Raw genomic sequence first — 25,791 nt, 5'->3', positions numbered from 1 at the left:
AATAACTCGTGTGCAGGCGACCCTGAACCGGATTGGGCGGATGGACGGTCACTATGACGATGCCCCACAGCCCAAACAGAGGGGCTCCCTTCTTTTTTTACTTTCCCCTGAGAGCTGTGAAATATCTGGGCCTAAAAGAATGGTCTGAACATTGGTTTTCCACGCCTTCAGCCTCCAACCGAACCACGGCTCCAGAGGTGGAGCTCCTTGGCGGCGCCAACATGCACAGTCAAAGCAGAAACAGTAAGAAGACTGATGGAGATGTGCGTTTAGTGATGGGGGGTCAAATATGACAGCAGATGGAAGCCCAGGTTCTGCCTCAACTGACCGTCTTTCAGCTGTTATATTAATCAGAAATCTGCGGGTCGGAACATGCACGACGGAACCGGGTCCTTCAGCCACGCCGCCGCCTCTTCTGTCAAAGCCTCTCACCTTGAAAGGTTAACGACGGCCAATTTCTGTTTGATCAAATCTGAAACGACTGACTCCAAAAGCAACACTCTGGTTCTTCCTCTTCATCAAACTTCCTCCCTGAGCTGAGCTCACCATCATCAAGTCCTGATCTGCCTCGCCAGCCGCCGCCTGCTAATCTGCCTCTGATTGGGTGTTTTTGCCGTGAAACGGCTGCCGGGCGCCGCCGCCAGTAACTGCGATGTGAGGATGAGCGAACAGAGAGGAAGAGGAGCTGCTTACCAGTTGTAGGGAAGCTTCCCGTCTCTTTCAAACGAGGCGAAGTTGACGAAAGTCTCGGCGCCACACTCTCTGAAACACAGCAGAACGTGTGGTGAGAACAGTTTGGGGAAGTCAGAGAGAGGTTTGATGACTTCTCAGGAGAAACAGGAAGTGAGCTCAAAGGACCGGTGCGCCAGACGTGACACAACATGTGTTCACAAACCCAAGAAGAAGAAAAAAGGAGAGAAAAAGAATAAGAAAAATCTTCAAAAAAAAAAATTTAAACCCAAGAAAATCAAATTCAACAAAAACATAAAAAAAAACCAGTTAAAGTCTAAGAAAATAAGAAATATTTTCTAAAAAAAACTAAGAAATTTAAAAATTCTAACAAAATATTTCAATAAAACTTTGGAAAATCAGAATTTTTTTTTACAAAAAAAAAAAATGTTAAAAATCCAAATAAACAGTTAAAAGATCAAAAACCCTAACCCTTTAATACCCTTAACACCTGGAATACCCTTAACACCTGGAATACCCTTAACACCTGGAATACCCTTAACACCTGGAATACCTGTAACAACTGTAACAAACAGAAGAAGAATAAGAAAAATCTTCAAAAAAAAATAATTTAAACCCAAGAAAATCAAATTCAACAAAAACATAAAAAAAAAACAGTTAAAGTCTAAGAAAATAAGAAATATTTTCTAAAAATAAAAATTTAAAATTCTAACAAAATATTTCAATAAAACTTTAGAAAATCGGAACATTTTTCTACAAAAACAAAATTTTTAAAAAAAAATCCAAATAAACAGTTAAAAAAGACCAAAACCTCTAATATAAATAAAGTTATCAACATTAAAACTTTTGAGATGTTTTAATCACAAAATAAAAATGGAAGAAAAGTAAGATCATCACAGCAAGCTGAGGAAACAGCAGAATTACTAATAACTTACTTTATGACTAAAGGAGAAAAAATCACCCAGGTGATCAAAGTCTTTCTATTTCAGTCTGATTTAATCATTTAAAGATGTTTAAAAAGCAGCCGAGACGCTCCAACATCCTAACTGAAACACACTGGCAGCTGCTGAGTTTGGTTTGACCCTTCAGGGCTTCTGTAGGAGGGAACCCTTAACACCTTTAACACCTTTAGCACATTTAACACCTGTAACACCTGGAATACCCTTAACACCTGGAATACCCTTAACCCCTGGAACACCTGTAACACCTTTAATACCCTTAACACCTGGAATACCCTTAACACCTGGAACACCTTTAATACCCTTAATACCTGGAACACCTGGAACAACTGTAACAAATTTAATACCCTTAACACCTGGAATACCCTTAACACCTGGAATACCCTTAACACCTGGAATACCCTTAACACCTGGAATACCTTTAACACCTGGAATACCCTTAACACCTGGAATACCCTTAACACCTGGAATACCTGTAACAACTGTAACAAATTTAATACCCTTAACACCTGGAATACCCTTAACACCTGGAACAAATTTAATACCCTTAACACCTGGAACACCTGGAACAACTGTAACAAATTTAATACCCTTAACACCTGGAATACCCTTAACACCTGGAATACCTGGAATACCTGTAACAAATTTAATACCCTTAACACCTGGAATACCCTTAACACCTGGAATACCTGGAATACCTGTAACAACTGTAACAAATTTAATACCCTTAACACCTGGAACACCTGGAACAACTGTAACAAATTTAATACCCTTAACACCTGGAATACCCTTAACACCTGGAATACCTGGAATACCTGTAACAACTGTAACAAATTTAATACCCTTAACACCTGGAATACCCTTAACACCTGGAATACCTGGAATACCTGTAACACCTGTAACAAATTTAATACCCTTAACACCTGGAACACCTGGAACAACTGTAACAAATTTAATACCCTTAACACCTGGAATACCCTTAACACCTGGAACACCTGGAACAACTGTAACACATTTAATACCCTTAACACCTGGAATACCCTTAACACCTGGAATACCTGGAATACCTGTAACAACTGTACCAAATTTAATACCCTTAACACCTGGAATACCCTTAACACCTGGAACAAATTTAATACCCTTAACACCTGGAATACCCTTAACACCTGGAATACCCTTAACACCTGGAACACCCTTAACACCTGGAATAAATGTAACAACTGTAACAAATTTAATACCCTTAACACCTGGAACACCTGGAACAACTGTAACAAATTTAATACCCTTAACACCTGGAATACCCTTAACACCTGGAATACCTGGAATACCTGTAACAACTGTAACAAATTTAATACCCTTAACACCTGGAATACCCTTAACACCTGGAACAAATTTAATACCCTTAACACCTGGAATACCCTTAACACCTGGAATACCCTTAACACCTGGAACACCCTTAACACCTGGAATACCCTTAACACCTGGAATACCCTTAACACCTGGAATACCCTTAACACCTGGAATAAATGTAACAACTGTAACAAATTTAATACCCTTAACACCTGGAATACCTGTAACAACTGTAACAAATTTAATACCCTTAACACCTGGAACACCTGGAACAACTGTAACAAATTTAATACCCTTAACACCTGGAATACCCTTAACACCTGGAATACCCTTAACACCTGGAATACCCTTAACACCTGGAACACCCTTAACACCTGGAATACCTGTAACAACTGTAACAAATTTAATACCCTTAACACCTGGAACACCTGGAACAACTGTAACAAATTTAATACCCTTAACACCTGGAATACCCTTAACACCTGGAACACCTGGAATAACTGTAACAAATTTAATACCCTTAACACCTGGAATACCCTTAACACCTGGAATACCCTTAACACCTGGAACACCTGGAACAACTGTAACAAATTTAATACCCTTAACACCTGGAATACCCTTAACACCTGGAACAAATTTAATACCCTTAACACCTGGAATACCCTTAATACCTGGAATACCTGGAATAACTGTAACAAATTTAATACCCTTAACACCTGGAATACCCTTAACACCTGGAATACCCTTAACACCTGGAACACCTGGAACACCTGGAACAAATTTAATACCCTTAACACCTGGAATACCCTTAACACCTGGAACAAATTTAATACCCTTAACACCTGGAATACCCTTAATACCTGGAATACCTGGAATACCTGTAACAACTGTAACAAATTTAATACCCTTAACACCTGGAATACCCTTAACACCTGGAATACCCTTAACACCTGGAACACCTGGAATAACTGTAACAAATTTAATACCCTTAACACCTGGAATACCCTTAACACCTGGAATACCCTTAACACCTGGAACACCTGGAACACCTGGAACAAATTTAATACCCTTAACACCTGGAATACCCTTAACACCTGGAACAAATTTAATACCCTTAACACCTGGAATACCCTTAATACCTGGAATACCTGGAATACCTGTAACAACTGTAACAAATTTAATACCCTTAACACCTGGAATACCCTTAACACCTGGAATACCCTTAACACCTGGAATACCCTTAACACCTGGAACACCTGGCATACCTGTAACCCCTGACTCTACAGGTGTGTTACCTGCTCAGCTGCAGGTGCTTCTTACGCAGAACCAGCAGGAACAGAAGCAGCAGGCTGATGAGCAGGATGCTGAGGACGGCGAGCGCCGAGATGGCGGCGACGCTCGGGTTCATCTCCTTAGCTGCAGACGCACAAACAGACAGGTTACCATCGAGTCCGTTTTCAGGTCGTCCACATTCACCTGCTGTCCATCAGGTTTGTCTATTTATTTGAACACGAATCACTTCCTGCAGCACTTTCACAATAAAAGCCTCCTGCCGGCTTTTATTGTGAAAGTCCTGCAGGAAGTCAACATAAATTTAAATAAAAAATGGTCTTTATTGAGGAAACAATGAGCCGATTCTGTTGAAACGTGTTAATTTCTCATAAAAACATCTTTTAACACCCTGTTATCAGACTTCCTGTGCAGTTAAACTGAGGCGTGATGTCATAACCACGCCGACCCGCTCCCACCTACCGACGGTGCTGACGGCGATGTGCGCCGGCCGGCTGGGCGTGCTGTAGCTGAAGCTGGTGACGGTGCAGTTGTAGCTGGACGATGGTGTCAAACCAGAAACCGTGAGGACGTGGGAGGTGGCGGTGAGCGGCTCGCGGGCCTGAAGGAGGAGAAGTTGAAGCTTTAGCTTCTGAGCCACTGTTTCCTGCTTCTGTCACAGTAACAAAGTCTCTGAGAGGCTCACTTTAGACCCACAGAGGCGGGTTCTGGTGTCCTCTGACAGCCAAAGGACACATAACTCTGCTCTGAGCTTCCTTCATTGGCTTCCAGTCTGTTTTCAGATTGATTTTTAAGGTTTTATTGCTCACTTTAAGGTTTTAAATGGACCGGCTCACAGAAGCTTCACAGTTAATAAATCACCGCCAGACGTTTGTCTGCCAGTTAAAGCTGAGCTACATCTCCCATCTGATCTCACTTTCATCTCAGGTTTAAATGAAATAATCTGCAGCCTGCTGGGACCAAAGCTTCAGGACTGAATCATTTCCACAATCCTTCATCTCTCTGAGTGGAAAACCTTCTTCAGACGCCCTAAAAACTAAGTTTCTGCTCTGAAATTGCTTCCTTTCGCCCGTCTCTTGTGTGCAAAGCTCTCAGGAAACAGCTGGATGACAGCAGTGACAGATGTGGCTTTACCTTCAGCTCCTTGCCGGCTTTGCAGGGTCTGCAGACGACCTGGTAGTAGTCGACCACTCCGTCCTCGGTCCACAGCAGAGTCACTGATGAGTGTGTGGCGTTGACGGCGAACAGCGCCCGGGGAGGAGCCGGCTCTGCAGGAATGAAAGTTGAGCTTAAAGGAGAAGAAAAGCTGCGAGCTAAAAACAGCCAACTTCCGCTAACAGAAGACTTTAAGGCGCTCAGAAGGGGAAGTCTGAGTCTGGAGTTTCTTTTTCACTTTCAGGGTGAAAACAGAGCAAAGAGTGCGAGAGAAGACCTGGAGGTGTGTGTCACCTGTCAGGAGGAAGTGCCTCACGCAGCGCCAGCCGCCATCAGAAAACACACAAAAGGACGTTTGCCATCAGTTTCATTTCCTCTGAAAAATCCCTGAAAACAGGATCCTGAGAGCTGCTCAACACAGAGTCTGACAGGTTTACGGCTGATTTAAGGAGGCAAAGTTTTATGGTTCTGTGGGTACGGAAGCCCGGAAGGCAAAGAATAAGGAAATAAATACTCTGCCCACCAGTTTCTGAGGTGAGTCTGCTCTTAAAGACACGAGCAAAAGATTTTAAACTTTACATTGATATATAGCTTTTAAATGTTAAAAGTTATTTTTTACCCTTCAGGTTTATTTATTATTTATTATTCCTCCTGTTTCAGGGATAATTAGGAACTCCTACCTCGGAAAGATTTATTATTTATTTTTATTTATTTATATATTTATTTATTAGAACGCCTTTATTTATTTATTTATTAGAACACCTTTATTTATTTATATATTTATTTATTAGAACGCCTTTATTTATTTATATATTTATTTATTTGAACACCTTTATTTATTTATTTATCTGAACACCTTTATTTATTTATTAATTTATTTATTAGAACACCTTTATTTATTCATTTATTTATTTGAACACCTTTATTTATTTATTTATCTGAACACCTTTATTTATTTATTAATTTATTTATTAGAACACCTTTATTTATTTATTCATTTATTTATTTATTAGAACACCTTTATTTATTTATACATTTATTTATTTGAACACCTTTATTTATTTATTAGAACACCTTTATTTATTAATTTATTTATTAGAACACCTTTATTTATTTATACATTTATTTATTTGAACACCTTTATTTATTTATTTATTAGAACACCTTTATTTATTTATTAGAACACCTTTATTTATTTATTTATTTAAGCACCTTTATTTATTTATTTATTAGAACACCTTTATTTATTCATTTATTTATTAGAACTTCTTTATTTATTTATTAATTAATTTGTTTATTAGAACGCCTTTATTTATTTATTTATTTATTTATTTGAACACCTTTATTTATTCATTTATTAGAACACCTGTATTTTTATCTGTATTAAAACCATAAAAATAATGAAAAATATATAATTTTCTCGCCTGCCTCTCAAGATCCATTAAAACCCTCCAAATTTGGGGATGAAAATCAATGGACGCCTATCAGAGATCATTGATGTGGAAGCAGGTGTCCGCCTTGGGATGATGAGGCAGTTAAAGCCTGCAGACGATGTACTGCTGATGGTGACCGTTACTCTGGATATGAGCTGAATGTCCTGAAAACAACACTACTTTCCACAGAGTGACAGATTAAATAGATCTAAATGGAAGCCATGAACCAAGAGATGTTTCCAAAGCAGATATTTAGGATCTGCCCAGTTATTAAAAAGTGAATGAAAGGTTGGTGCTGACCCAGCTTGATGATGTTGGGCGTGGACATGTTCCTGCTGCGCTCGGTGCACGCCGTCACCGTCAGGTTGTAGATGTCTCCGGGAGGCAGAGGGAGGCTGGCCCGCATCACGTTACGAGTCACCTGGGCACAGAGTTCGAGGATCTCGTTATCTGATCTCAAACGTCCCTGAAATGTTCCAGCTTCACTTCTGTAACGGCTCTATAAGTGTTTTTTACCTGCTAGCATGAGATATAAGGAAGGATTGACAGATTCATGCTCACTAAACAGAGGCCAGGACTGTCCATTACCTGCTCAGCAGCCATTGGTGTAAAAGATGGCCCCGCCCCCTACTACTGTAAGATCTCCCTCCATCCAGACTCCGCCCATTCTCACACTCATCAGGTCTTAAATCACTTTCATCAGGTGTTTAATCTCCTTTGTTTGCACTTTGAGACTTTTATTTTGTAAAGTGACTGACAATAAAGTGTTTTATCATCTTTATTATTATGTAACGAGCAGTCGGAGCAGCTCAAACACCTTCAGGCAGGTAAACTCACGTCGATGGAGTAACTCTTCTCGGGGCCCTTCTTGCCGACAGCCACCACCTGCCAGTGCAGCATCCTGGAGTGGGACAGGTCGATGAAAAGCTCGCCGTACGTCCAGCGGACAAACAGAACGCCGTGAGAGTAATCCACCGTGGAGATGTGAGGCGCCTCGGGAGCTGCAGGAGAACAGGTCTGTTAGTGACATCACGAGACACCTGAGCAGAGCGGAGAGAGTCCGACTCTGACCCGAAACACTCAGAGAAACTGTGATTAACGACAGGATGAATTCAGTTTATCAAACTAAAAACTATCGAAAACAAGGAAAAATAAAGTAAAGATTTGTTTTAAAACCTAAAATGATGAAAGCCACAGGTGAGTGCGTACCTGTGACGAAGCTCACTGTGGTGCTGTCGCAGCAGCTGAGGGGTGGGTCACCCCACGTCACCATGGAAACGCGGAAGTTGTAGTACCAGGCCGGCAGCAGGTCGGTGACCCTCTGAGAGGAAACAGAGAGACGGTGAGAGGAGGAGCTGGAAGCATCACGACACGTTCACTGCCACGAAGCCAACAAACTGCGCTACCACAGAGGCGATGACAGAGGCGGTGGCGGCGATCTCGTAGTAGGTGGTCCACTCGGACGCCAGCGTGACAGGGTTGAAGAAGAAGGTCTGCAGGATGTACTTCCTGAAGGCCACATGGTACGGACGCTGCCAGCTCAGGATCACTGCCGTCGGGCTCAGAGGGTAAACAGCTAGCTCGCGCACACCTGTGGGCTCTAACACACACACACCTGTCAAGTGGGAGGAGCCTGCGGAGTCAGTTTCACTTACGTTCAGCTCCTATCTGCTGATAATCACCGATGTCGATGATGACAGGTTCTGACGGCGGACTGATCAGAGGTCCGTTGGTGTGATAGACAATGACTCTGTACTGAGCGCCGGGCATCAGGTTAGTGATGATGTCACTTGTTGAGTTCTCCTGTAAAAACGTAAAAAAGATAAAGATCTGAGCATCAGTAAAGTTAGAGCGGGGGAAACGTCACATCTGTAAAGCTAGAGCGGAGGAAACGTCACATCTGTAAAGTTAGAGCGGAGGAAACGTCACATCTGTAAAGTTAGAGCGGAGGAAACGTCACATCTGTAAAGCTAGAGCGGAGGAAACGTCACATCAGTAAAGTTAGAGCGGAGGAAACGTCACATCTGTAAAGTTGGAGCGGAGGAAACGTCACATCTGTAAAGTTAGAGCGGAGGAAACGTCACATCTGTAAGGTTAGAGCGGAGGAAACGTCACATCTGTAAGGTTAGAGCGGAGGAAACGTCACATCTGTAAAGTTAGAGCGGAGGAAACGTCACATCTGTAAAGTTAGAGCGGAGGAAACGTCACATATGTAAAGTTAGAGCGGAGGAAACGTCACATCTGTAAAGTTAGAGCGGAGGAAACGTCACATCTGTAAAGTTAGAGCGGAGGAAACGTCACATCTGTAAGGTTAGAGCGGAGGAAACGTCACATCTGTAAAGTTAGAGCGGAGGAAACGTCACATCTGTAAAGTTAGAGCGGAGGAAACGTCACATCAGTAAAGTTAGAGCGGAGGAAACGTCACATCTGTAAAGTTAGAGCGGAGGAAACGTCACATCTGTAAAGTTAGAGTGGAGGAAACGTCACATCTGTAAAGTTAGAGCGGAGGAAACGTCACATCTGTAAGGTTAGAGCGGAGGAAACGTCACATCTGTAAAGTTAGAGCGGAGGAAACGTCACATCTGTAAAGTTAGAGCGGAGGAAACGTCACATCTGTAAAGTTAGAGCGGAGGAAACGTCACATCAGTAAAGTTAGAGCGCAGGAAACGTCACATCTGTAAAGTTAGAGCGGAGGAAACGTCACATCTGTAAAGCTAGAGCGGAGGAAACGTCACATCTGTAAAGTTAGAGCGGAGGAAACGTCACATCTGTAAAGTTAGAGCGGAGGAAACGTCACATCTGTAAAGTTAGAGCGCAGGAAACGTCACATCTGTAAAGTTAGAGCGGAGGAAACGTCACATCTGTAAAGCTAGAGCGGAGGAAACGTCACATCTGTAAAGTTAGAGCGGAGGAAACGTCACATCTGTAAAGTTAGAGCGGAGGAAACGTCACATCTGTAAAGTTAGAGCGGAGGAAACGTCACATCTGTAAAGCTAGAGCGGAGGAAATGTCACATCAGTAAAATTAGAGCGAAGGAAACGTCACATCTGTAAGGTTAGAGCGGAGGAAACGTCACATCTGTAAAGTTAGAGCGGAGGAAACGTCACATCTGTAAAGTTAGAGCGGAGGAAACGTCACATCTGTAAAGTTAGATCGGAGGAAACGTCACATCTGTAAAGCTAGAGCGGAGGAAATGTCACATCAGTAAAATTAGAGCGAAGGAAACGTCACATCTGTAAAGCTAGAGCGGAGGAAACGTCACATCTGTAAAGTTAGAGCGGAGGAAACGTCACATCTGTAAAGTTAGAGCGGAGGAAACGTCACATCTGTAAAGCTAGAGCGGAGGAAATGTCACATCAGTAAAATTAGAGCGAAGGAAACGTCACATCTGTAAAGCTAGAGCGGAGGAAACGTCACATCTGTAAAGTTAGAGCGGAGGAAACGTCACATCTGTAAAGTTAGAGCGGAGGAAACGTCACATCTGTAAAGTTAGAGCGGAGGAAACGTCACATCTGTAAAGCTAGAGCGGAGGAAATGTCACATCAGTAAAATTAGAGCGAAGGAAACGTCACATCTGTAAAGCTAGAGCGGAGGAAACGTCACATCTGTAAAGTTAGAGCGGAGGAAACGTCACATCTGTACAGTTAGAGCGGAGGAAATGTCACATCTGGAAAGTTAGAGCGGAGGAAATGTCACATCTGTAAAGTTATAGCAGAGGAAACGTCACATCTGTAAAGTTAGAGAGGAGGAAACGTCCCATCTGTAAAGTTAGAGCGGAGGAAACGTCCCATCTGTAAAGTTAGAGCGGAGGAAACGTCACATCTGGAAAGTTAGAGCGGAGGAAACGTCACATCTGGAAAGTTAGAGCGGAGGAAATGTCACATCTGTAAAGTTATAGCGGAGGAAACGTCACATCTGTAAAGCTAGAGCGGAGGAAACGTCACATCTGTAAAGTTAGAGCGGAGGAAACGTCACATCTGTAAAGCTAGAGCGGAGGAAACGTCACATCTGTAAAGCTAGAGCGGAGGAAACGTCACATCTGTAAAGTTAGAGCGGAGGAAACGTCACATCTGTAAAGTTAGAGCGGAGGAAACGTCACATCTGTAAAGTTAGAGCGGAGGAAACGTCACATCTGTAAAGTTAGAGCGGAGGAAACGTCACATCTGTAAAGTTAGAGCGGAGGAAACGTCACATCTGTAAAGTTAGAGCGGAGGAAACGTCACATCTGTAAAGTTAGAGCGGAGGAAACGTCACATCTGTAAAGTTAGAGCGGAGGAAACGTCACATCTGTAAAGCTAGAGCGGAGGAAATGTCACATCAGTAAAATTAGAGCGGAGGAAACGTCACATCTGTAAAGCTAGAGCGGAGGAAACGTCACATCTGTAAAGTTAGAGCGGAGGAAACGTCACATCTGTAAAGTTAGAGCGGAGGAAACGTCACATCTGTAAAGCTAGAGCGGAGGAAACGTCACATCAGTAAAATTAGAGCGAAGGAAACGTCACATCTGTAAAGCTAGAGCGGAGGAAACGTCACATCTGTAAAGTTAGAGCGGAGGAAACGTCACATCTGTACAGTTAGAGCGGAGGAAACGTCACATCTGGAAAGTTAGAGCGGAGGAAATGTCACATCTGTAAAGTTATAGCAGGGGAAACGTCACATCTGTAAAGTTAGAGCGGAGGAAACGTCCCATCTGTAAAGTTAGAGCGGAGGAAACGTCACATCTGGAAAGTTAGAGCGGAGGAAACGTCACATCTGGAAAGTTAGAGCGGAGGAAATGTCACATCTGGAAAGTTAGAGCGGAGGAAATGTCACATCTGTAAAGTTATAGCGGAGGAAACGTCACATCTGTAAAGCTAGAGCGGAGGAAACGTCACATCTGTAAAGCTAGAGCGGAGGAAACGTCACATCTGTAAAGCTAGAGCGGAGGAAACGCCACATCTGTAAAGTTAGAGCGGAGGAAACGTCACATCTGGAAAGCTAGAGCGGAGGAAACGTCACATCGGTAAAGTTAGAGCGGAGGAAACGTCACATCTGGATATTTAGAGCAGAGGAAACGTCACATCTGTAAAGCTAGAGCGGAGGAAACGTCACATCTGTAAAGCTAGAGCGGAGGAAACGTCACATCTGTAAAGTTAGAGCGGAGGAAACGTCACATCTGTACAGTTAGAGCGGAGGAAATGTCACATCTGGAAAGTTAGAGCGGAGGAAATGTCACATCTGTAAAGTTATAGCAGAGGAAACGTCACATCTGTAAAGTTAGAGAGGAGGAAACGTCCCATCTGTAAAGTTAGAGCGGAGGAAACGTCCCATCTGTAAAGTTAGAGCGGAGGAAACGTCACATCTGGAAAGTTAGAGCGGAGGAAACGTCACATCTGGAAAGTTAGAGCGGAGGAAATGTCACATCTGTAAAGTTATAGCGGAGGAAACGTCACATCTGTAAAGCTAGAGCGGAGGAAACGTCACATCTGTAAAGTTAGAGCGGAGGAAACGTCACATCTGTAAAGCTAGAGCGGAGGAAACGTCACATCTGTAAAGCTAGAGCGGAGGAAACGTCACATCTGTAAAGTTAGAGCGGAGGAAACGTCACATCTGTAAAGTTAGAGCGGAGGAAACGTCACATCTGTAAAGTTAGAGCGGAGGAAACGTCACATCTGTAAAGTTAGAGCGGAGGAAACGTCACATCTGTAAAGTTAGAGCGGAGGAAACGTCACATCTGTAAAGTTAGAGCGGAGGAAACGTCACATCTGTAAAGTTAGAGCGGAGGAAACGTCACATCTGTAAAGTTAGAGCGGAGGAAACGTCACATCTGTAAAGCTAGAGCGGAGGAAATGTCACATCAGTAAAATTAGAGCGGAGGAAACGTCACATCTGTAAAGCTAGAGCGGAGGAAACGTCACATCTGTAAAGTTAGAGCGGAGGAAACGTCACATCTGTAAAGTTAGAGCGGAGGAAACGTCACATCTGTAAAGCTAGAGCGGAGGAAACGTCACATCAGTAAAATTAGAGCGAAGGAAACGTCACATCTGTAAAGCTAGAGCGGAGGAAACGTCACATCTGTAAAGTTAGAGCGGAGGAAACGTCACATCTGTACAGTTAGAGCGGAGGAAACGTCACATCTGGAAAGTTAGAGCGGAGGAAATGTCACATCTGTAAAGTTATAGCAGGGGAAACGTCACATCTGTAAAGTTAGAGCGGAGGAAACGTCCCATCTGTAAAGTTAGAGCGGAGGAAACGTCACATCTGGAAAGTTAGAGCGGAGGAAACGTCACATCTGGAAAGTTAGAGCGGAGGAAATGTCACATCTGGAAAGTTAGAGCGGAGGAAATGTCACATCTGTAAAGTTATAGCGGAGGAAACGTCACATCTGTAAAGCTAGAGCGGAGGAAACGTCACATCTGTAAAGCTAGAGCGGAGGAAACGTCACATCTGTAAAGCTAGAGCGGAGGAAACGCCACATCTGTAAAGTTAGAGCGGAGGAAACGTCACATCTGGAAAGCTAGAGCGGAGGAAACGTCACATCGGTAAAGTTAGAGCGGAGGAAACGTCACATCTGGATATTTAGAGCAGAGGAAACGTCACATCTGTAAAGCTAGAGCGGAGGAAACGTCACATCTGTAAAGTTAGAGCGGAGGAAACGTCACATCTGTAAAGTTAGAGCGGAGGAAACGTCACATCTGTAAAGTTAGAGCGGAGGAAACGTCACATCTGTAAAGTTAGAGCAGAGGAAACGTCACAGTTTTAAAGTTATAGCGGAGGAAACGTCACATCTGTAAAGTTAGAGCGGAGGAAACGTCACATCTGTAAAGTTATAGCAGAGGAAACGTCACATCTGTAAAGTTAGAGCGGAGGAAACGTCACATCTGTAAAGTTAGAGCGGAGGAAACGTCACATCTGTAAAGTTAGAGCGGAGGAAACGTCACATCTGTAAAGCTAGAGCGGAGGAAATGTCACATCAGTAAAATTAGAGCGAAGGAAACGTCACATCTGTACAGTTAGAGCGGAGGAAACGTCACATCTGTAAAGTTAGAGCAGAGGAAACGTCACATCTGTAAAGTTATAGCAGAGGAAACGTCACATCTGTAAAGTTAGAGCGGAGGAAACGTCACATCTGTACAGTTAGAGCGGAGGAAACGTCACATCTGTAAAGTTAGAGCGGAGGAAACGTCACATCTGTAAAGTTAGAGCGGAGGAAACGTCACATCTGTAAAGTTAGAGCGGAGGAAACGTCACATCTGTAAAGTTAGAGCGGAGGAAACGTCACATCTGTAAAGCTAGAGCGGAGGAAATGTCACATCAGTAAAATTAGAGCGAAGGAAACGTCACATCTGTAAAGCTAGAGCGGAGGAAATGTCACATCTGTAAAGTTAGAGCGGAGGAAACGTCACATCTGTAAAGTTAGAGCGGAGGAAACGTCACATCTGTAAAGTTAGAGCGGAGGAAACGTCACATCTGTAAAGCTAGAGCGGAGGAAACGTCACATCTGTAAAGTTAGAGCGGAGGAAACGTCACATCTGTAAAGTTAGAGCGGAGGAAATGTCACATCTGGAAAGTTAGAGCGGAGGAAATGTCACATCTGTAAAGTTATAGCAGAGGAAACGTCACATCTGTAAAGTTAGAGCGGAGGAAACGTCCCATCTGTAAAGTTAGAGCGGAGGAAACGTCCCATCTGTAAAGTTAGAGCGGAGGAAACGTCCCATCTGTAAAGTTAGAGCGGAGGAAACGTCACATCTGGAAAGTTAGAGCGGAGGAAATGTCACATCTGGAAAGTTAGAGCGGAGGAAATGTCACATCTGTAAAGTTATAGCGGAGGAAACGTCACATCTGTAAAGCTAGAGCGGAGGAAACGTCACATCTGTAAAGTTAGAGCGGAGGAAACGTCACATCTGTAAAGCTAGAGCGGAGGAAACGTCACATCTGTAAAGTTAGAGCGGAGGAAACGTCACATCTGTAAAGCTAGAGCGGAGGAAACGTCACATCTGTAAAGCTAGAGCGGAGGAAACGTCACATCTGTAAAGCTAGAGCGGAGGAAACGTCACATCTGTAAAGTTAGAGCGGAGGAAACGTCACATCTGTAAAGTTAGAGCGGAGGAAACGTCACATCTGTAAAGTTAGAGCGGAGGAAACGTCACATCTGTAAAGTTAGAGCGGAGGAAACGTCACATCTGTAAAGTTAGAGCGGAGGAAACGTCACATCTGTAAAGTTAGAGCGGAGGAAACGTCACATCTGTAAAGTTAGAGCGGAGGAAACGTCACATCTGTAAAGCTAGAGCGGAGGAAACGTCACATCTGTAAAGCTAGAGCGGAGGAAACGTCACATCTGTAAAGCTAGAGCGGAGGAAACGTGTTGGCATTACCTCGCTGCAGTAGGTGTTCTCCATCCTCTGGCTGAGGCTGGGCTTCAGGCAGGTGGTGGAAAGCACCGACACCAGGCTGCCGTTGTGGTTCTGGCTGGACGCCCAGGAGACAGCGGCGGTGCTGGAGTCCAGCAGTCTGACACTGACGGCCTGAGGACGCTCCCGGAGCTCCTCCAACAGCTCGCCATCGGGACCTGAACGGGTTCACACCAACAGATCAGCAAACACATGCAGAGCCAGACGACGTTGCTTTGGACTGATGATAGAGTTATTGATCTGTTCTTCATAGCGCTGATAGGATTGATCTGTACTGAGCTTAACGAATCTTTGGTTTCTTGGCGGCAGAGGGTGACCTTTACCCAGTTACCCGCTCTTTTTGATTGATTGGTTTGGTTCCCTTGCCTCTACATGCATCACTCCTGACGGTCTTACTTTGGCTTACTTTTGCAAAGTGATTGATCTGTTGTTTCAGATCATTTTAGTAATCAAGATTGAAATATTTTGGGGAGAATGTTCTAATATCATGAGGTTAATGTGGCCTATAAAGGGATTCCTGTGGTCTAACTGGACTCACTGAAGTAGAAGGTGAAGCCCGTGTCGCCGCTGCTCTCTCGGGCTTCGCAGTCGCCCGTGGAGCTCAGCGTGGTGACGTGCACTCGATATGTTCCCGGCTCCGTTAACTCGGTGAAAAACTCGTGGGTGTTCTCATCCACCGTCGCCGTCTCTGTGGCGTTACCTGGGGAACAGATGAGGAAATGAACAGATTTCAGACATCTCTTCAGAACTGAGGCGCTCTTGCTGCCGATCTTAGGGTTAGGCCCTGATGTGATGCTATCCGTTTACCGTCTCTGTAGATGAAGACGTTGAAGCCGTCGTAGCTGGTTGGCGGTTTCGGGGGCAGCCAGCGCAGCTCCAGCAGGACGGGGGGCAGGCTGGTGGGCAGGACCGAGGCCTCGGCCGGGACTCCCATGGCGGACCCCGGCTCATTGGAGTCCTCGTACTCGGACACCATGGCGTTCACAAACTCTTCGTCCGTGCTGTCGACAGGAGACGGCTCCGTCGGATCCAGCCAGTAGCTCTGAGGCTCCGCCTCCTCCGTCTGGCTGCTGTTTGCGTAGACGGCGGCAATTCGTGTCAGGTTGTGTTTTGCGTTGAAGGGAACGTGAGAGGCTGAGGACACCTCCTCAGAGACGCTCTCCTCCTCGGGCTGCTCCTCCATCAGTGGGACGTCCCGGGTCTGACGAGAGGACCGCTGGCCCCCCTTCCCATTGGCGACTTCACCTGGAGCCGCCCTCTGGCTCAGGTGGATGATCTTATGGGAGATATTGAGGGGAGGGTAGGGCACTGTGGGGGAGAAAGGAGAACATGCCTGAATACCTCAGGGTCAGTAAGATAAACTCTGCTGAGAGCCGTTTGGATCATCATATTATCATCATTAATCTGCTGCTATGACAACAAGGCGTTAACGTGTTGTCACCCCTCAGTCAGCAGCTGCTCCTCGTCCTCTGTGATGATTAACAGCAGCATCTCTCAGACTGTGGCTGCTAAATCTGATCATTCAATAGAGCCGATTCTTACAGGAAAAATGCATAAATCTGATCTGGGGCCTCACCTGTGCGGTGGTGCAGAGAGGTGTGTGTGATGTCACTGTGGGTCACCAGAGGGGTCTGGTAAACGGTGGCCTCAGAGATGAGCTGGAAGGTGATGTTACGGTAACACACTCCTGGTAACCAGTGTTTAAACACCGTCTTCCCTTTGTAGAAATCTACAAACAACAAGTACAAACAAACCGCTCAGAGTTCTGAGTTTATATGAATGATTTTAGCAGCTAAAATTAGGTTTGGAGCTCCGCAGGGATCAATACTGGGTCCACTTCTCTTTTTGTTTGACTTTGTCCCTGTAGAAGTTAAATAAATAACAAAAAGTTGTCGGAATTTATGGATTTAACAGTACTGATTTACACATTTCTCCAAGTTTGGACACAGGGAAGCGAACACTTCATTGTTTTTTAGGATTTCCTATCCAGGGGCACCAGCGTTTCACCTTTATAGAGCATCGAACGGCGCTCCTGTCCTTCGGTGTAGCTGATGTTCACTCTGCTGAAGACGGTTCTGGATGGAGGGTCGATGTCGAACACCACGCCGGTCTCTGGGGCCTCCTTATAGTCCGATATGTAAGCGTTGCGAACAGGAAGCGGTTCTGACAGGAAAAAAACAAAAACTGGTCAAACTTTAACCCTCTAAGCGCAATTTACAGTGTTGGTTTACTCTTTGCTATTTCCCTGAACATTTTGCATTGTCTAGCGCATTGAATATAGAATATAGAATATATCACAGACATTCTTAGGGGCATATTTGGGGAAAAAGGCTGCATTTCATCATTGAAACATGAAAATTTCATAAAAATTCTATAATCCAAGATGGCCGCCACCCCATGACGTCATAATATGCAAATTAGGTGTGTCAATTTGCTTCCTACATAAACTTTGGGTCATCCTTAACATTTCTCTAATTTACAGAAAGTCTCTATCTCCAATTAGTTTTAAGATATTTGAGATTTATTTGTCAAAATCGAGGATTTTCGAAAAAAACCTCTGGCGCCTAAAGGGTTAAGGCTGGAAATTACAAATATCCCACAGATTAACTGTATTTTTTTATCTATGAAAAACACTCAATAAAAGGCATCGATTCCTCTAACAGTTTTACTTGTTCGGCAGTTTAAAAACACCTGAAGCACGTTGAAATATGATCAAATAATTAAGGTTTTAAAGGACTGAAAAAGGGAAGAAACAACATTACAGATAAATTAGTTCAACTTAACATCTGAAATATCAACTGCATCAACATAGCAGTTAGTTACCTGCAGAATTTATTTTAAGAGTTGAAATAAACAATATAAATTAGATAGATTCTAATAATGACATTTTTATATCAGCACCAAGCTGTATCGGCACCAGTCAGGCTGGTTTCTTCCTGGTTTCTTCTTGGTTTCTTCCTGGTTTCTTCCTGGTTCCTTCCTGGTTTCTTCCTGGTTCCTTCCTGGTTTCTTCCTGGTTTCTTCCTGGTTTCTTCCTGGTTCCTTCCTGGTTCCTTCCTGGTTTCTTCCTGGTTTCTTCCTGGTTCCTTCCTGGTTCCATCCTGGTTTCTTCCTGGTTTCTTCCTGGTTTCTTCCTGGTTCCTTCCTGGTTTCTTCCTGGTTTCTTCCTGGTTCCTTCCTGGTTCCTTCCTGGTTTCTTCCTGGTTCCTTCCTGGTTTCTTCCTGGTTCCTTCCTGGTTCCTTCCTGGTTTCTTCCTGGTTTCTTCCTGGTTCCTTCCTGGTTTCTTCCTGGTTTCTTCCTGGTTCCTTCCTGGTTCCTTCCTGGTTTCTTCCTGGTTCCTTCCTGGTTCCTTCCTGGTTTCTTCCTGGTTTCTTCCTGGTTCCTTCCTGGTTTCTTCCTGGTTCCTTCCTGGTTTCTTCCTGGTTTCTTCCTGTTAAAAGGCAGTTAAAATGCTCTTACTTGTCAGAACCGGCACGCTCTTCACGGGTCTGGACCAGTTCTGTCCCAGTTTGACCAGCAGTCCCACGGTGTAGCAGAGGCCGTGGAACGAAGCGTTGAACAGCAGAGGCTCGCTGGTGTTGGCGAACTGAACCAGGAACAGTCGAGGTTCTCCGGAGATCTGCACCGCGTACGCCGAGACGTTCTCCTGAAGGTCCGACTGCTCAAGGGTCGCCACAATCAAACCGTCTTCGTTCACGGACGCCTGGAACGCCGACAAACTCTGAAAGATATACCAAAGAATTGAATGATTTCATGAGACAGATGTCAGTCAACAATAAAACAACTAAATGTTCCTCAAAATTGTGTCAAAAAACAGTGAGAAAGCAGCTGGAATTCACTTTTATTTCAACAGAATTCAAAATGACATCAGATCTTTTCCAACCTTACAAATTAACAGCATATTGACATGAAACAGGCCCCCGTCACAGCAGTTTGAACCAGGACTATCCTTTTAGATCCTCCAGATAGGTTGACTGACCTTAAACCTGAGAAGTGGCATTAATTAAAGACCTGGAAACTAAATACTGAAGGGAAAAAAAACAAGAACTGAAGAGATAACAAAACAGAACCATCAGCTGACGAAATGTGTTTCATTCATTGTTGTTTAGACAACAGGAAAAAGCTGAAGAAAATGCTGATTTACTTTCTGTCATATTCTTCCTGTTATGAGTAAAAAAAAAGGTAGAAAAAAGTTTAATTCATCAACCCTTTCAGACCTGATCATAAAAAACTCCAGAAGTTCATTAGTTTGAACCTTAATTTAACAGATAAAAGTCCAAACAATTGATTCTCAGAGTCTTTTCTGACCAAAAGAACCAAAAGTAGAATCTGAAGCAGCAGTAAAAGTTGTTCTGGAGCCATTATCAGACTTTATTACAGACACACTGTGTAGACATCTCCTCTTCAACTCTTCAAGGCATTATTTAGGCTCAGTTAGCTGCTCCAACAGGTTAACAGCTTTACTGTTGCCATGGTTACGCATCATAAGGGATGCTAAAAAACAGAAAAAAAAGTGCCAGTAACCAGCAGAAGTTCTTCCAGCAGCATTCAGACCTGCAGAAAAGTTGGACGATTGTTCTAAAATGCAATAGAAATGGGTTTTTTTTAACAAACACAAGTCCAAAGAACTGATTCTCAGAGTCTCAGTGAAAGTTATCTGTAAAAACCGACATCTGTGATCAGGTGATTGGGCTAGGAGTTGAAATCTTTATTTATACTTGCTTTTAGATCAGATCCTGGGTGACAAAACCCTCCCATCTGTACTTTAAAAAGCTGAAACATGTCCACAGAACTGATTCTCAGAGTCTTCACCGACCAAAAGAACCAAAAGTAGAATCTGCTGCAGCAGTGAAAGTTGTTCTGGAGCCAAATAAAGACAGAAAGTTTATAGAATCTACAGCAACAGCTTCTGGAGCTTCTCCAAGCAGCAGGTTACCTGCTGCCAGGTGAGGGTGTCAGGATTGGGTATAAAAGCAGCTTCCACCAAAGGTTCAGCCTCTCCAACAAGGATGGGTCGTGGCTCACCGCTTTGGGCCAAACTCCATCAGAGAATCATCAATAAGTTCAGGAAATATTCCTCAGAGTCAGACTGGAAAGAACTTTGGTCTTTCAGCATCTACAGAGCAGAATATTGGGAACAGATTCAGGGAGTCTGGGGAAGTCTCAGTGTGGAAAGGCCAAGGACAGAAAGCCCTGTTGGATGTTGAGATTCAGCAGGAAAGGACACAGATTCCTGTGAAAAACTCAGTTCAAAGCGTTAAAAAGAGTCATTAAAGGAACAACTTTTACTGAGTGTTGATGCTTCAGATCCTGGATCTGGTTCTGTCTTCAGTGAAGATGTTCCAGAGTCCAGAATAACAAGCATCCCAAAGAACATACAGCCCTGCAAAGCTGGTCCGATGGCCCCGTAATCCTGTCATCTATACATTAGAAGAAGCCTTAATGATGCTCCAAAATCTGCCGAAAACCAACACCAAAACATCCAGAATTACGTCTACAATCGCAGCCAAAAACAGCAGGAATACAGTTTGTCCAAAACCTTTTAAACATTTTACCAAGCATCACAAGGTCTAAATGATGTGGCAAAACCAGCCTAAAACCAGCCTAAAACCAGCCTAAAACCAGCCTAAAACCAGCCCAAAACCAGCCTAAAACCAGCCTAAAACCAGCCTAAAACCAGCCCAAAACCAGCCTAAAACCAGCCTAAAACCAGCCTAAAACCAGCCTAAAACCAGCCTAAAACCAACCTAAAACCAGCCTAAAACAGCAGGAATACAGTTTAAATAACAGTCATGAACCAAGTCTGATGTCCAGAACCTTTTAAACATTTTACCAAGCATCACAAGGTCTAAATGATGTGGCAAAACCAGCCTAAAACCAGCCTAAAACCAGCCTAAAACCAACCTAAAACCAGCCCAAAACCAGCCTAAAACCAACCTAAAACAGCAGGAATACAGTTTAAACAACAGTCATGAACCAAGTCTGATGTCCAAAACCTTTTAAACATTTTACCAAGCATCACAAGGTCTAAATGATGTGGCAAAACCAGCCTAAAACCAGCCTAAAACCAGCCTAAAACCAGCCCAAAACCAGCCTAAAACCAACACCAACAACAAGAGGAGAACCAGACAACAGCAACCAGGAACTGCTGAGCAGCTGGAATCTGGGATTCAGCAGGAATGGACTCAGATTCCTGTGAAAAACTCAGTTCAAAGCATGAAAAAGAGTCATTAAAGGAAGCTGAAGGAACAACTTTTACTGAGTGTTGATGCTTCAGATCCTGGATCTGGTTCTGTCTTCAGTGAAGATGTTCCAGAGTCCAGAATAACAAGCATCCCAAAGAACACACAGCCCTGCAAAGCTGCTCCGATGGCCCCGTAATCCTGTCATCTATACATTAGAAGAACCCTTAAGGATGCTCCAAAATCTGCCGAAAACCAACACCAAAACATCCAGAATTACGTCTACAATCGCAGCCTAAAACAGCAGAAATACAGTTTAAATAACAGCCATGAACCAAGTCTGATGTCCAAAACCTTTTAAACATTTTACCAAGCATCACAAGGTCTAAATGATGTGGCAAAACCAGCCTAAAACCAGCCCAAAACCAGCCTAAAACCAGCCTAAAACCAGCCTAAAACCAACCTAAAACCAGCCTAAAACCAACCCAAAACCAGCCTAAAACCAACCTAAAACCAACCTAAAACCAGCCTAAAACCAGCCTAAAACCAGCCTAAAACCAGCCTAAAACCAACCTAAAACCAGCCTAAAACCAGCCTAAAACCAGCCTAAAACCAGCTTAAAACCAACCTAAAACCAACCTAAAACCAACACCAAAACATCCAGAATTACGTCTACAATCGCAGCCAAAAACAGCAGGAATACAGTTTAAATAACAGTCATGAACCAAGTCTGATGTCCAGAACCTTTTAAACATTTTACCAAGCATCACAAGGTCTAAATGATGTGGCAAAACCAGCCTAAAACCAGCCTAAAACAGCAGGAATACAGTTTAAATTACAGTCATGAACCAAGTCTGATGTCCAGAACCTTTTAAACATTTTACCAAGCATCACAAGGTCTAAATGATGTGGCAAAACCAGCCTAAAACCAACCTAAAACCAGCCTAAAACCAGCCTAAAACCAGCCTAAAACAAGCCCAAAACCAGCCTAAAACCAGCCTAAAACCAGCCTAAAACCAGCCTAAAACAAGCCCAAAACCAGCCTAAAACCAGCCTAAAACCAGCCTAAAACCAACCTAAAACCAGCCTAAAACCAACCTAAAACCAACCTAAAACCAACACCAAAACATCCAGAATTACGTCTACAATCGCAGCCTAAAACAGCAGGAATACAGTTTAAATAACAGTCATGAACCAAGTCTGATGTCCAGAACCTTTTAAACATTTTACCAAGCATCACAAGGTCTAAATGATGTGGCAAAACCAGCCTAAAACCAACCTAAAACCAGCCTAAAACCAGCCTAAAACCAGCCTAAAACAAGCCCAAAACCAGCCTAAAACCAGCCTAAAACCAGCCTAAAACCAGCCTAAAACAAGCCCAAAACCAGCCTAAAACCAGCCTAAAACCAGCCTAAAACCAACCTAAAACCAGCCTAAAACCAACCTAAAACCAACCTAAAACCAACACCAAAACATCCAGAATTACGTCTACAATCGCAGCCTAAAACAGCAGGAATACAGTTTAAATAACAGTCATGAACCAAGTCTGATGTCCAGAACCTTTTAAACATTTTACCAAGCATCACAAGGTCTAAATGATGTGGCAAAACCAGCCTAAAACCAGCCTAAAACCAGCCTAAAACAAGCCCAAAACCAGCCTAAAACCAGCCTAAAACCAGCCTAAAACCAACCTAAAACCAACCTAAAACAAGCCCAAAACCAACCTAAAACCAGCCTAAAACCAACCTAAAACCAACCTAAAACCAACACCAAAACATCCAGAATTACGTCTACAATCGCAGCCTAAAACAGCAGGAATACAGTTTAAATTACAGTCATGAACCAAGTCTGATGTCCAGAACCTTTCAAACATTTTACCAAGCATCACAAGGTCTAAGCATTAAAAAGAGTCATTAAAGGAACAACTTTTACTGAGTGTTGATGCTTCAGATCCTGGTGAAGACTCTGAGAATCATTTCTTTAGACATCAGCCTTAATGATGCTCCAAAATCTGCCGAAAACCAACACCAAAACATCTAGAATTACGTCTACAATCGCAGCCAAAAACAGCAGGAATACAGTTTAAATAACAGCCATGAACCAAGTCTGATGTCCAAAACCTTTTAAACATTTTACCAAGCATCACAAGGTCTAAATGATGTGGCAAAACCAGCCTAAAACCAGCCTAAAACCAGCCTAAAACCAGCCCAAAACCAGCCTAAAACCAACCTAAAACCAGCCTAAAACAGCAGGAATACAGTTTAAATTACAGTCATGAACCAAGTCTGATGTCCAGAACCTTTTAAACATTTTACCAAGCATCACAAGGTCTAAATGATGTGGCAAAACCAGCCTAAAACCAGCCTAAAACCAACCTAAAACCAGCCTAAAACCAGCCTAAAACCAGCCTAAAACCAACCTAAAACCAGCCTAAAACCAGCCTAAAACCAGCCTAAAACCAGCCTAAAACAAGCCTAAAACCAACCTAAAACCAACCTAAAACCAGCCCAAAACCAGCCTAAAACAGCAGGAATACAGTTTAAATAACAGTCATGAACCAAGTCTGATGTCCAGAACCTTTTAAACATTTTACCAAGCATCACAAGGTCTAAATGATGTGGCAAAACCAGCCTAAAACCAACCTAAAACCAGCCTAAAACCAGCCTAAAACCAACCTAAAATCAGCCTAAAACCAGCCTAAAACCAGCCTAAAACAGCAGGAATACAGTTTAAACAACAGCCATGAACCAAGTCTGATGTCCAGAACCTTTTAAACATTTTACCAAGCATCACAAGGTCTAAATGATGTGGCAAAACCAGCCTAAAACCAGCCTAAAACCAACCTAAAACCAGCCTAAAACAGCAGGAATACAGTTTAAATTACAGTCATGAACCAAGTCTGATGTCCAGAACCTTTTAAACATTTTACCAAGCATCACAAGGTCTAAATGATGTGGCAAAACCAGCCTAAAACCAGCCTAAAACCAACCTAAAACCAGCCTAAAACCAGCCTAAAACCAGCCTAAAACCAACCTAAAACCAGCCTAAAACCAGCCTAAAACCAGCCTAAAACCAGCCTAAAACAAGCCTAAAACCAACCTAAAACCAACCTAAAACCAGCCCAAAACCAGCCTAAAACAGCAGGAATACAGTTTAAATAACAGTCATGAACCAAGTCTGATGTCCAGAACCTTTTAAACATTTTACCAAGCATCACAAGGTCTAAATGATGTGGCAAAACCAGCCTAAAACCAGCCTAAAACCAGCCCAAAACCAGCCTAAAACCAACACCAACAACAAGAGGAGAACCAGACAACAGCAACCAGGGACTGCTGAGCAGCTGGAATCTGGGATTCAGCAGGAATGTACTCAGATTCCTGTGAAAAACTCAGTTCAAAGCGTTAAAAAGAGTCTTAAAGGAAGCTGATCCTGCTGTTAAGCAGGAGGTGAACATGATGCTCCTCTCTGGCCTCCATCCAGACTCACACCGACTCAAACTCATATGAGCACCTGCTGTTTCTGAAGCAGGTGAGTCTGTGCTTTCATTAAATCTGACGGCAGGAGTCGCCTCCTCATCCGATGAGTCACGTCAGAAAGCCTCTGATACTGGACTCTGATTTAAACACAGAGAGCTGGTTCCTCCTTTCAAACAGATAAGCCACAGATTAACATTCCTCATTGATCTTCCATCTCATTTCGAAATGAATTCACATCAAGTTTCACCAAACCAGCATCAGAATTACTGACTGGTACTGATAATAGATGCTTTAAGGGTAATACTGATGCATAAAGAGTACAGCTCCACCTGTCAGACTCCATCAGCTTCATGTCTGGAACCTTTGAAGACGTCTAAGTATACTTTAACAGCAGAATACCGAACATCCACCTCATGTAGCTCATCAACGCGCTGCTCTCTGCCCTCAGGCTGACTCAAACACATCTATGATCTGAATATTAACCTCCTGTCACACCAGCAGCTTTTCCACACGTTGTTGTGACAGCACCAAACAAAGAGTCCATATCAACTCTTCCACAGTAGCAGATTATCCATCCTGACCCACATTTCTAATCTGAGAGTGGCAGAGTGGGTCTCTGAACATGATGGGATTTATCCACGCTGTGCGAGGATACGGAATATTTAGCTGCAAACAGACAAAGAGGAGGAGGATTCGGCGTCTGCTCTGATTTACAGTTTCTCCTTCGTTTTGACCCACTTCCACAGCAGCTAAATATCTTTAGTTTAGTTTCTCAACCTCCATCAGAGCTCCTTCAAAAAGACTAACAGGAGGGGTTTGTTGGCTGTGTTTCAGCCATAAGAAACTCGTGTTTTAAACCAGTGAC

The 25,791-nt window shown here is 43.3% G+C and overlaps 2 protein-coding genes across 4 annotated transcripts in view; both read right to left on the bottom strand.

Moving 5' to 3' along the window:
* ptpro (protein tyrosine phosphatase receptor type O) overlaps positions 1-25,791 on the bottom strand; it is a 69,388-nt gene that overhangs the window by 22,545 nt on the left and 21,052 nt on the right. For all 3 annotated transcript variants that reach the window (XM_072377455.1, XM_072377456.1, XM_072377457.1), the window contains exons 2-16: positions 18,728-18,989; positions 17,275-17,430; positions 16,844-16,996; positions 16,075-16,575; positions 15,806-15,967; positions 15,232-15,425; positions 8,560-8,680; positions 8,284-8,477; positions 8,087-8,198; positions 7,715-7,878; positions 7,178-7,298; positions 5,424-5,557; positions 4,752-4,890; positions 4,295-4,415; positions 694-762 (exon numbers count right to left, since the gene is read on the bottom strand). In XM_072377455.1, coding sequence (XP_072233556.1) covers positions 694-762; positions 4,295-4,415; positions 4,752-4,890; positions 5,424-5,557; positions 7,178-7,298; positions 7,715-7,878; positions 8,087-8,198; positions 8,284-8,477; positions 8,560-8,680; positions 15,232-15,425; positions 15,806-15,967; positions 16,075-16,575; positions 16,844-16,996; positions 17,275-17,430; positions 18,728-18,989 — 2,603 coding nt within the window. The remainder of the gene's footprint in view (positions 1-693; positions 763-4,294; positions 4,416-4,751; positions 4,891-5,423; positions 5,558-7,177; positions 7,299-7,714; positions 7,879-8,086; positions 8,199-8,283; positions 8,478-8,559; positions 8,681-15,231; positions 15,426-15,805; positions 15,968-16,074; positions 16,576-16,843; positions 16,997-17,274; positions 17,431-18,727; positions 18,990-25,791) is intronic.
* LOC140282987 (uncharacterized) lies at positions 1,776-4,268 on the bottom strand (the record flags this gene model as incomplete). Its single annotated transcript, XM_072377597.1, has 6 exons — positions 1,776-2,122; positions 2,501-2,572; positions 2,672-2,851; positions 2,969-3,166; positions 3,599-3,679; positions 3,716-4,268. Coding segments are annotated over 6 exons (1,431 nt in total), but the record flags the coding sequence as incomplete, so codon positions are not given.

Source organism: Leuresthes tenuis, unplaced genomic scaffold (genome assembly GCF_036924035.1).
Source record: "Leuresthes tenuis unplaced genomic scaffold, fLeuTen1.0.hap1 SCAF_23, whole genome shotgun sequence".
Taxonomy (NCBI): domain Eukaryota; kingdom Metazoa; phylum Chordata; class Actinopteri; order Atheriniformes; family Atherinopsidae; genus Leuresthes; species Leuresthes tenuis.
This window is presented reverse-complemented; position numbering and strand designations above follow the sequence as displayed.